This window comes from Leptonotus elevatus, chromosome 13, assembly GCF_054856555.1.
Source record: "Leptonotus elevatus isolate MCC_2025b chromosome 13, RoL_Lele_1.0, whole genome shotgun sequence".
Taxonomy (NCBI): domain Eukaryota; kingdom Metazoa; phylum Chordata; class Actinopteri; order Syngnathiformes; family Syngnathidae; genus Leptonotus; species Leptonotus elevatus.
Window position 1 is genome coordinate 14511932 of NC_141251.1, and position 12364 is coordinate 14524295.

General features: G+C 40.3%; 1 protein-coding gene across 3 annotated transcripts in view; it reads left to right on the forward strand.

Moving 5' to 3' along the window:
- unc5b (unc-5 netrin receptor B) overlaps nt 1–12364 on the forward strand; it is a 57027-nt gene that overhangs the window by 36556 nt on the left and 8107 nt on the right. For 2 of the 3 annotated variants that reach the window (XM_086092666.1, XM_086092668.1), the window contains 8 exons: nt 168–311; nt 562–665; nt 1912–2092; nt 2322–2489; nt 4145–4309; nt 7056–7088; nt 10767–10961; nt 11326–11694. In XM_086092666.1, coding sequence (XP_085948792.1) covers nt 168–311; nt 562–665; nt 1912–2092; nt 2322–2489; nt 4145–4309; nt 7056–7088; nt 10767–10961; nt 11326–11694 — 1359 coding nt within the window. The remainder of the gene's footprint in view (nt 1–167; nt 312–561; nt 666–1911; nt 2093–2321; nt 2490–4144; nt 4310–7055; nt 7089–10766; nt 10962–11325; nt 11695–12364) is intronic. The other variant, XM_086092667.1, reaches the window with a different exon arrangement.

The following is a 12364-nucleotide window of genomic DNA, read 5'->3' on the forward strand; positions in this document are numbered from 1 at the left end:
CACCTTGTATTTTACAGACCTAAACGGCATACTCAATTACAAACAGCGTTTTCAACTACATGTTCCATTAGCTCCTTCAAGGTTTTATGTGCGCGATAACTGCATTTGGCCTGCAGCCAACTCATCGTTGATGTGCATTATCGCTCTCGATCGCTGTCTCCCCACAGGCTTAGTGGTGAGGGAGGTAGACATCTCAGTGTCGAGGACCCAAGTTGAGGAGCTGTTCGGGTTGGAGGACTACTGGTGTCAATGTGTAGCCTGGAGTTCCGCCGGCACCACCAAAAGCAACCGCGCCTACGTCCGCATTGCATGTCAGTCTTTTGCAACTTTTTTCATCTTAATATTTTTTTTCATGTCAGCTGTCATGAACACGTGTATACTAACATGCCGGCATGACCGTGTAAGTTGTCTTTTGATTGACAGTCCTGTTGTGAAGGTACAAATAGAGGGGGGGGGGGGGGGTGACAGCATAAAACTGTATGTACATGTTGGTGATAAAGTGAATGTCATTCAAGTGTCAAAAAGCAACTTTCACTAACTGCGAATGTTTCTGCCCTCCAGACTTGAGAAAAAGCTTTGAGCAGGAGCCGCTGGGGAGGGAGGTGCGACTTGAGCAGGAAGTCCTTTTGCAGTGTCGCCCCCCAGAAGGCATGCCCACCGCTGAGGTACAACTCTCTTACATAAACTCTTCATATGGTGTTGTGGTTTTGGAAGCCAGGGAATACATTTGATTCAAAGTATTCCGTCCCTCGCCACAGAAGTTTCGTGCATTCAGAACATTTTACATCAAGTTCACTGAGCTCTCATTAGTTTTCCATATTGAGCAGGAATGAGGAATTTCATACATAATTAACCTTTTTATACTCAAATTTCAGCAGTCTCACTGGGCTTCTCTGAGACGACAGAAATTAATCAATCATAACATTCAATGGCTAGAACTTTTTTTTTTCTGTTTAGGAATGTAAGAAACCATTTTCATGCGACATCTTAATCAAGAAATGATCATGTGATTCACTTTTTTTCCCACAATAAATGTGATGAATCAATATTAGCCTTCACATTTATCATTTCGGTTAAGGGTCATTTTCCAATGTACTAGCAAGAACGCTATAGATTTTTAAAGAGCTCTCATCCATGGTGTCCAAGGTAATTTTTTAAACAAAACTTCTTCAGACTGTCAGGGTCATTATTGATTTGGAAGAATGTCCAATATACTAGGCTAATTAGTGATGGCTTCACAGTGACTAAGGTGTAAATGCCTTGCTAGTTGAGGGAGCTAGCTTACCCAAACAGCTAAACATCCATAAACAAACTCCGCAGACTCCAGGTGTGCAGTGAAGTTGATTATTTATATTGAGAAACTGCAACAAGATACAGAAAATACAGTACAATCAATATATGCAACACATGAATATGAATTATCATAGACACCAACAAAACTAGCCTATTTTAACAATTAAAAATTGCGATTAGCGCAACAGCGATTAGCATTAGCGATAGCGATTAGCATGACCTATTAGCATTTTAAATCAACAAAACATCATCTACAATTCGGTTTACATTTACATATAGTTGTACTATGGATTACGCACAGACGATGTTTGAACAACAAATTACAGGAAAAGGTCAATGGAGTTGTCTCTGTGAGATCGATACGCTTCCTGTTTCTGACTTGTTCTACATTTTTACAGACATGCAAATAAGATCGCCTACTAGGTGGTTTACCAACACATTACAAACTCAAAACAGTGAACATAACATGAAATCTTCCAAATTTCTAGAAACTACAGTTTTGGATAATTCAGACACGCAACACATTTCGAGAGATTTTGCGACAACGTCAGGGTTTTCAACAAAATATTCTCCATAAAAGAATCAAGTTTTGAGTAATGAGATTCTCTTTCCGTTAAGGTGGACTGGCTGAAGAACGAAGATGCCATTGATCCTTCGCAGGATTCCAACTTTCTGATCACCATCGATCACAATCTAATAATCAAACAGGCCAGACTGTCAGACACGGCCAACTATACTTGCTTGGCTCGAAATGTGGTGGCCAAAAGACGCAGCAGCACAGCAACTCTCATTGTTTACGGTAACGCAAAAGTTTCCCTCCTCTTCATTCGCATACAGCACAAAACAAGCAAAGAATCCAAATGTTTTGAAACGTAGCATTCTTTTTTGATGTCCAACTGGATTATGTAAGTGTATGTTATGATGTGACTATTATGTACACATCCATTTCATGATGGTTGAAATCAGATGAAAAATTGTTTTTAAGTGTTTTCATGTCGCCCCTTTTGTTTTGTGTCTTTGTATGTCAGTGAGCGGCGGCTGGTCCTCATGGACAGAATGGTCCGAGTGTAACACAAAGTGTGGGCGGGGTTGGCAGCGACGAACCCGTAGCTGCACCAACCCTGCCCCCCTCAATGGAGGGGCCTTCTGTGAAGGCCCCCCCTTCCAGAGAGTGACTTGCACCACACTGTGTCCAGGTTAGCATGACCATCTCATCTGTCTTATTTCGTCTCAAATGACGCATTTCAAGCAGTAACTTCAAATAATTGCTAACTATTTGTTATGGGTTAATTGACATCAGTGGCGACCCAGGCCTTATTTTTTGGAAACACTTTAATGGGCAAATAAATTAGCACATATACAGTCTGTTGACCTTTGCTCATGGTACAGACAACGCTGACTAGTTAGTTAAACATATTTTTTAACTTCTTAATACAGAACTGATGAAGCTAGCGTGTATGTAATGGTTGGCTCACTTAGCAATCAGTAACCGCTGAATGCTGTTGCCGTGGCAACACGCTGTTTGCCAAGAAAGAGGACACGGATTTTAATGGTCTAAACATTAAACTTTACATATCATGCCTGTCAAACTAATGAACATTTTATTAGTTTATTGTGCAATTTAAAGGGATACTTGACTGGTAAAATGTACAACCGGAGATGCTTCATTAAAACTTTCTAGGGGGCGCTTTTATTTTAATGGACACTTGACTCGAGCCAATTTCAGCAGTAAAAAAATATATATTTTGTCTAGAATAAATTTGATAACATCACAATTTTTCTTGTACAACTAATACCTTTAAAAACTACATTTTCCATTTGCTGTCGACTAAAGATGACATCCCCTGTGCTTAGGAAGTAGGTAACGACCAATCACAGCTCACCCGTTTTCTGGGTTTGGTCAGCAAACTGAGCCATGATTGGTCGTTACCTACCTCCTCAGCACAGGTGATGTCATCTTCAGTCGACAAAAGTGGGAAATTTTGTTTTTAAATGTATTACTTGTACATGAAAAATAGTGGTTATCAAATGTATTCTGGACAAATGATTAACTTTTTACTGCTGAAAATGGCTCAATGAGTCAAGTATCCCTTTAAAAATAACAACAACAAGCTCAGTAGCGCCCCCTAGAATGTTTTAATGAAGCATCCGCAGTTGTACATTTACCAAGACTTACGAAGAGTTGTCGGCATATGTCTTGGCATAAAAGTCTTTAGCCATATGCTAAATCACTGTTGCCGTGGTGATGTGCTGTTTGCAAAGATACATGATGCTTTTTGAGCATCGAACCCTAGGCAGATACTCATGACGTTTTGCATCCACTTAAGGCCTGCCTGGCAAAAACATTTATATTTTAGAAGGTTCTTGTCCAATGTGCCAGTACCTTAACGTGCAAAGTAGCCCCGGTTTACGAGGGCCCTTCATAGCGGCTCGCAGCCTTACTTGTTAAATATTGTTCACTCTGCATTGACCAGGACTCTGAGGTGGTCAATAGGAATTTCTTTGTAAAATATAAAATACTGAAACATTAAAATCCCGGCCTGGGTGCACATCCAATTATCAGCAAGGGCGTTGCGTCATCATTCTCGTCATGTAATTGCTCTCATTTTGTCGTTCACGTCGCGACCACTGTGATAATTCAATGTGACACACCGTTGTGACACTTGTTGCTTTGCCTGCCAGACCACCATGACTTCGAAATGAAACCATAAAAGGCATCTGCAAATTGCTAAATTATCCACTTTTCACCTATTACATATTCATTATGTCATGCAGTAAAATCATGCTTAACTACTGTGATGGTGTGTAAAAAAACAACAACAAAAAAACCACTTATCTCTTGTCATTGCAGTGGATGGAGGCTGGACAGAATGGACAAAGTGGTCTGCCTGTGGCACAGAGTGCACACACTGGAGAAGCCACGAATGCCAAGCCCCCCCACCCAGGAATGGAGGCAAGCACTGCAGCGGGAGCATGATGGAGAGCAAAAACTGTACTGAGGGGCTCTGTGCGCGCAGTAAGTAACCTGTGCAAATGTTGAACTCATCTTTCAACCTCAAATCTTCTACCGTGAATACACACTAAATCTGTACCAAGGTCTCATTTGCTTAGTATCTGAGAGAATATAGATTTTCTCAGGCCTCCATCAGGACAAATCCCCTTCGATGATATTTGTTGACCCAGGTGGTCATTCAAATGATAATAGAACATCTTTCAGAAAGTGATTTCTTTGCACAGTCGAGCCATTTTGTAGGTCGCGGTGCATGTCAAAGTGATTTTGTACAGAAATGCATTCCACAAGGTGCGAACGCTCTCGCAGTAGCTTGGAAGAACACGAATCCTGCAGAGAGCCATGAGATGAGAGAAAAAAATAGCTACATGCTAGACAGATGTTACAAGAAGGAACATGTTAGTTGGCAAAGTGAGAAAGCAGGCGAGCCACGTGGAAAAAGCACAGATGGAGAGTGAGAGACGGTGAGAGAAATAAGCATAACACATCCGAGTCGAAAAATTAGCGCAATGTAAAGCATATGAGAATGAGTCAGACTCGCCCTGACACCGAGTGCGCGCCCCGTGATGAGCGGGGAGAGATTCGGCTGACAGCGCATTAGAGTCAAAGACACACATCCACAGAGGCCGCATACACTTAAGAGACATGCAACACGCCCAAGCAGTCGGACAAACCTCCTTAAATGCAACTGGGGATCGGGCGCATCCTCACTTTCACTCTTGCCAAATAACACGCCATTGCTGACACAAACGTTGATCAGCAGATTAGACAAATATACTTTGTGATCTAACACAACACAAGCCTCCGGAGGTCGCCAGGAAAAGATGCACTCAAGTTTCTGACACAGAGGGAAGATGAGACGTTTTGTAAATGTGTCACTTGTTTTTATTGTTTCAAATGTATTTTGGGGTTTGAGGTTAAACAAATGCAGCTGTCATCAATGTCACTTTTTTTTTTTTTAATGAATGGGAGTGATAGGAAACCAGCCAGCAAGGATTTTGACTCTTGGTACCTTCACTGGGTGCACCTGCACCGTTTCAAGTCAGTCAGTCAGTCTGTCAGTCTCTGTTTATTTCAATGTGCAAATTATTTTTAAATTTAATTTTAAAGAATCTGTGTTCGCCTATCCGTTTATGATTTAAACACTGAATCAATTCAAATACCACTTACTCATTGTATTTCAGCCAAAAAACATAAAAAATGAAAAAACAATTTGATTATAATAATAAATAGAGTGTACTTATTAGTGCTGTCAAACGCTATTTGTTTTAACTAATTAAATGTAACAGTTATTTACTTGACTTGTAAAATCATCAAATAGAAAGTCGATTTAGCTCTGCAAAGTGCGCAAATTACTTAAAAATTCTCCAATAAGCATCAATCAAGTAAATCAAAAAGTAAAACTACCCGTAGTCCATGTTTATTCATCTTCCCGCCAGAGGGGAGGCTGGGGTGGGAGGGTGAGTGGAAAACGAAATAAGGGGACCAAATGTGACTTGTTCCTTAAACGAATTAAACTAAAGTGCATGCGTTAAAATGTCATTCATGTTAAACACTGATGTTAATCATTTCATAGACTTGAAATGTTTTTGTACATTGTTAATACACAGCACATTATGTGCAAACATCTCCTGCGTGCTTGGTATGCACTTAAATATATTTCAACATTTAGAGACTCCGATTGAAATTAATTTATTATGAAACCAATTATTTGGCATCATCTTTGGATACCCTGAAGTATTCTTGCCCCCCCCCCCCCCCCCGCCTTTTTATAAAAGTGGTCCAGTGACTCCGTCAAGTTTAGCTGCACACTGAGTTAATGAGAAAACGGAGTTAATTTTTTAACACTTTAATAAATGTAAATTAATCTCCAGAGTTAACGCTTTAATTATAACAGCCCTAGCACTTATATATCAACACCATATGTTGTCCATCGTGCTTTACCTTTACTTTTTGGAAAAGGAATGTAAGCTACCAGGATGCCGCCACGTCAACCTACGGAAAGGTTTTACTTTTACTTTTAAAACAACTTACTTTAACAACCAGGATCCCTTGCTATACTCTGGCCTATGGCTTAACCTCATAGTAAAAATTTTAATCCATCCATGTCATGTCTGTCACACTACTAGCTAGCTAGCGCTAAGCTAACCTCATAACCGTTCATCCCTCTGCTCCGGTAATCATTTCTTTGAACTTGGTGAACATCTGGGCATTGTTTGAGTTTTGTCCCCAAACTGTTCCGTAATTTGACTAACTTTTCCTATTGCTTGGACTTTAAAGTTCCCTTTTCCCCTCAATTTGTAGCCCTCTTTCCTCTCTGTAAATAATTGTTTGATATTTCTTGGTGTACTGATGTGTGTGTATATAGGTGACGGAATTTCATATTATAATAATGTTTATAAAATGGAATGAAGGTGATACCACATTTTGCAGGGTGAATAGAACATTGTTAGCAATCTTGACAGCACAATTTCTCCTCCACATTCAAAGCCATCTCCTGCCACCATCTATATTAATCATTTTTAACTCCTTTTGATTGCCATTCTTGATAACAATGGCACTGGCCTTGGTATAGAACTATTCACTCACATTTGAAGCGCTGTTTTTTTTCTTTCTTATCTTTTTTTTTTTATCTTCAGTTGGCTGAGGCACATTCCTTTGCTGTGTATTCTGTTACTGTTTGATTTGCATAACGTGTGGTCCATTCAGTTCATATTCTTTCTGTATTCTGTTTTTTCTTCTGTTCTAACAGATAAAAAGGTTTCTATTGAACATGCAAGCCATCGTAAGTTCGCCCACCACCATGATGTCACTTTTTCTTTTTTTGCTTTCATACTCATCATGTGTTGTCTGGGGGTCCGTATGCTTCTAACATCTATGTTGTGTTCAGCGTTATCTTTATCTCACATTCTCTTCAAAGAGGATGTCTCCCCTTCTTCTCTCACCTTTACATCACAGCTTGCCGCAAATGAGAATAAATCAAAAAGAAAATTGGGAAATAAACAGAAAGTCAGCAGGTTCAAATGACAAGATGTCGAAAGGCATCACAGTTGATTTGTTCAGCTAATCCGTGATTTGGTTTCAAGTTAAAGTGATGCTAATTCCTTTAGCGCAATGTGACATGGGCTCAGGGGAGTGCAGCCTTAGTAATGCACCTAATTCCCTATTGTTCCATTTCTCGTAATAAGTGCGGACGGCTGTCGGATTTGCTTCCATCGTGCCGCATGAGCATGGAGGTGCTCCTCTTCCAGCAAGTCTGCCTCTGGCTTTCCTCCCCGGTTTTTCCTTCACACTGCTCATTTCTTGCATCTCCTTCAACTTCGGCTCGGTCTTGTTCTTCGTTGGCTTCTTTCTCTGCCCTCTTAACGAATAAGAACCATATTTATCTCCTCCATAATTTTTTTTAATCAAATTGACTCGTTCTCTCCTCTTCTCAGTTGTTTGTTTTTGTATGTTTTGTCTGCTGTAGTTCGTATTGTAGTAAAGGAACTCTATGTGGAATTTGACTTTTTTTTTCTTTTTTTTTCAAATAACAGGGTTCGAGTCATTTCAATTGTATACTGTATTGCAAGAAGGATAATAATATCTCTGCCATTGTCTTGATTACCATCGGATTATGGTGGGCCAGCCAGGACATCTCCCATGTTACTTTTTCAGAGTTGTGTGCAGTGTACAAACTTTGCCGCACTCTAGAATCAAAATCAGATATATTAGCCAAGAATGTAATAACACACAAGAAATTTGTCTTCACACTCACAACCTGTCCAACAAAGATGAAAAGTAACAAATAGTCAGGTTTCCATCCAAATGTTTAGAATTTTTTAAGCGAATTTATGAGAATGTGACTTATGCCTGTTTCCATCTGTTCTTCTTTCGTGAATATTGAGAGGGGACTCCGCTGCTGTAGGTGGCAGTATACACCCGTAGCGATAATGGGGTCGCCGTAAGGGCGAACAAATAATTTAGACGGTACTAAGGGAAGTTTTAATTTCCTCAGTAACCTCTAGGGGCACCTCATTTATTTTGCTCCTACAAACCAAGCAAAGTCAACATGGTGCCCCTAGAGGTTACTAAGGAAATTACAACTCCCCTTAGTGCCGTCTAACTTATTCTTCGCCATTACGGCAACCCTATTAATTCTCTTACTAAATCAAAGGACTCCATAATTAATTAGAGTAGCGACTTCAGATTATGAACACTTGATATAGGATTTTCATTGTTTGTTTTGGTCCGACAAACCAAGCAAAGTAAGCCCCTAGAGGTAACTGAGGAAATCACAACTCCCCTTCTAAATTATTTGTTCGCCATTACAGCGACCCAATTATCGCTACACACCATAGAGATGTGATCCACCAATAATTTAAAAGAAGAAGAAGACCGGGAAGCGACTGCTCCCTGCGATGACGTCGTATGTGTTTGCTTTTGTAATTCTTGATAAACCGTAGCGTTTCTTTGCTGTTTTGCTCATTTTTCCCAAAAGATTTTTGTATCTTACTTTGTCGTCCGACATTGCTTTTGGACTACAAACATACGGGTGATCCGGTCTTGCCAGCAGTTATTCACAAAACCTTTTTCCATAGGCAAAATAAGCATTTTCCTTTTTTCAATACGCTTCAAAATCCACCCCACAGGCCGGCATACGTGGCCACTGCGTAAGCTGCAAGTGCTTCAATACCTTCACCCCTTGTCAACAAATTCATTTTCTATCAGTTGGTCTTTAAAATAAAATACAAATCACAACTGTAAAGGGAGCCCAGGAGCAAATAAAAAGCGCAATTATTCCTAATTGCCGCTTTTAGGAGTTGTTGCATTGAGCCGTTTAATCTCAACCAGCAATCAGGCAGCAGGAGAGGAAGGAGTTGCAGCCCAGTGGGGAGCAGGTGAACATAAAGTCAACATCTTTATCCATGTTGCTTTTACGTCTTCCACTCTTTGTCGTTGTTGCTATACTGCATGATCCGCTTAAATGGAATACTGGAAACATCCCAGCAGGAATATTGGCAGATCCATGAAATAAATCACATGCTCTGCTGTAGACGAGAAAGTGGTGCAGGTCGCTGGGATTGCTCCGCCTCTTCCTGCAGTCTGTGAAGTGATCGGCTCTTCGTAGTTATTCCAAAGAAGCAGATGGAAGCGGAAATCTTCTGTCCTCGTTTTAAATTTCCAAAGTTAAACCAAAGAAAGCTATTCTTGGATTCACCTCAATTAGTGATAGTTTCACTTTTAGCGCTTATCCAGGTTCTTAGCAAATGTATCTCATCTCGTCTCATATTCACGAAGCAGTGCTATTTCTTTGGTAAATGAAGGAAGCTTTAAGGAAGGTATCTTTCACACTAGCATCCTTTGGGCTGTTTTAATTAAACTCTACTTTTCCAACCCATTGATGTACTGCACGTAGTCTAAATGGACTCAAACTAAAAAAAAAAAAAATTTAATTGCCTGAAAGTGATACTTGAGTATAAGTACAAGTATCTTAACAGAAAATAACTTTGGTAAAAGTTAGTCTCTTGGATAAAAGTCTTATCAGGGATGTTCGACTACCATTACTACTAATACTTACGTTTCCAAATAAAAACAATGACAGATCATTTTAAAGAAATACCTAATATAGCTTTTTTATTTTATTTTTTAAATGCAATTCGTGGCATTTTTCTTCTAATTTCTCATTCCTAGTTCCTGAAGTCATGAGTACTGATTGCTTGAAATAAGGCCTGGTATCAGTATCCGCCCATCCCTTGTCTTGAAGTATCTAACATTTGCTGCATTCAAAGTATTATTTTTTTACATGAAATGTACTTAAGTATTACAAGTAAAAGTATTGGGTTAGAATTACAATAGTAGCGCATACATATAAAGATTTCAATGATTGCCTGCATATTCACACATATCACATCAGTTCAGGCAACAAACAATTTATTTGCATTATATTTTGTAGTATCGGTATACAGTACAGTACATTAAAGACATTTTGTGGCATAAAATCTAAAAGTTGAAAGAAATATAAATAACAAAGTTAAGCACAAATATGTGAAAAAACTACGGATAAGTACAGTAACCAAATATTTGTACTCAGATACTAGAGATGGCCGAATACCGATACCAGGTAACTTGTGGCCATTTTACGATCAGGAACTATAAATGATAAATTACAAGAATACAAACTTGCCATTATTTTTATGCAATTTTAAGGACACTTGATACATTGAGATATATACATTTTTATTTAAAATTATCTTTTATTGGGTTTTTTTTATGTATCAAAAGTAATAGTAATATCGGTACTTGGTATTGATTACTCGTATTATGTATCGGTCTGAAAAAAAAGTTGTATCGAACGTCCCTATCAGCTACAATACATAACTGTTGACTATACAGTAACTAACACTTGTAAACCACTTTCCCCTTTAGCAATCTTTGCAAGTGCAACTTTTCCCCATACTTTTTTTTCTTTCTCTCCTCTCAGCGCTGGCGCCAGAGATGGGCGTAGCAGTCTACGCTGGTCTGGTAGGAGCGCTGCTACTGTGCGTGATCCTGGTGCTGTGCGTAGGCGTGCTGGCGTACCGCCGCCGATGCAGCCACCTCCACGGAGACATCACAGACTCTTCTTCCGCCCTCGCCGCTGCCTTTCACCCTGGCAACTACAAGCCTCCCAGACAAGGTACGTTGACACACACACACATACACCCACGGTGTTTTATTTCCTGTTTTATTTTTGCTCCTGCTCATAGAAGTGCGTCGTCACATTTGTTTCCACTTTCAGCACTGCTTTCTATTTTTATCGGGATTTCTTTTTATACCATTACGCCATTATCTCCTCTCACGTAGGCACGTCTCCATTCTTTACCACATTACATTTTTTAGCGTTCAAAGCATTTGTCATGGTATCTGGTCTCTTGTTCTGGCCATTAAATATTAATTAGCAACATTAATCCATTTCACTTGCATCACTTTTTGCACTCTCAGCGAGGGCCGCTTCATTTCTGCAGATAAGAGAAGACTCTCTCTCTATCTTGCGTCCACAGATAACCTCCACCCACTGCATCCGTCCGCTCCTCCCGACCTGACGGCCACAGCGGGGCAATTCCGCGGGCCGCTCTTCTCCTTGCAGCATGGTGTTAACGAAAGCCACCACAAAATCCCCATGACCACATCCCCCCTGTTGGACCCCCTGCCCAGTCTCAAAATCAAGGTGTACAACTCCTCCACACTGTCGTCGCTGGAGATCCCCGCTGATATGTACTCGGGAGACGGCGAGATCCTCAGCCTAAAGTCGGTGGGCACCGGTGGGAGGGAGCGACAGTTTCACAGCCACACGCTGTCCAGAGAGCCTGGGCTGAGCACAAGTGCCACCCTGGGGCACCTTGGGGGCCGGCTTACCATCCCTAACACAGGTAGTCACCACAAGCATTAAAACTGCTCAAAGGGTCCTGAAGTTGGGAGACAGTAGACTGGTCATGAAATCACATGGTCATGAATTAAATAATAACAAAATTGCATGTATAGAGCTCCCAAAAAATATGTAGCGTTCCTAATGGTCCGCAATTGGGCAAATTCCCTTGTAGGAATTTGAGGAGCGTCAGAAGGCGCCAAAAATGGCTGCTTCAAAGAAAAATGGCAGACTTCCTGTTCAATTTCAGCCACCAAATTCCGTGTTTATCAGTGAAATCAGTGTCAAGGGTTCATTTTTCTAACTTCCCAGGGAGCACTACTGATTGAGTTTTGACAGGTCATTTTCAGTATATTTTCACCAGCACTAGAAAAAAAAAGTGAGCATTCTGCTGGCCATCAAAAGTCAGCTGAGTTGTTGTAAGAATAGAAAAAAACAAAAGAAAAAAAAAGAAGCTGTGTACCAAAATATGTAAACTAGCATTGATTGTTGGAAAGAGACTTCCTGAGCATTGTTGTAGTGCCATTGTGCAAGACGTCAATCCCTCAGAACATGAAATGGTACAGAAGCGTGGAACTGCCCATGTGGAGTAAACATTTTTGACGTTTGGACGCATTTGCGAGTATGTTCAAACAAGTGATGGGAAAATGAAGCTTCATGAACCACTTGCAATA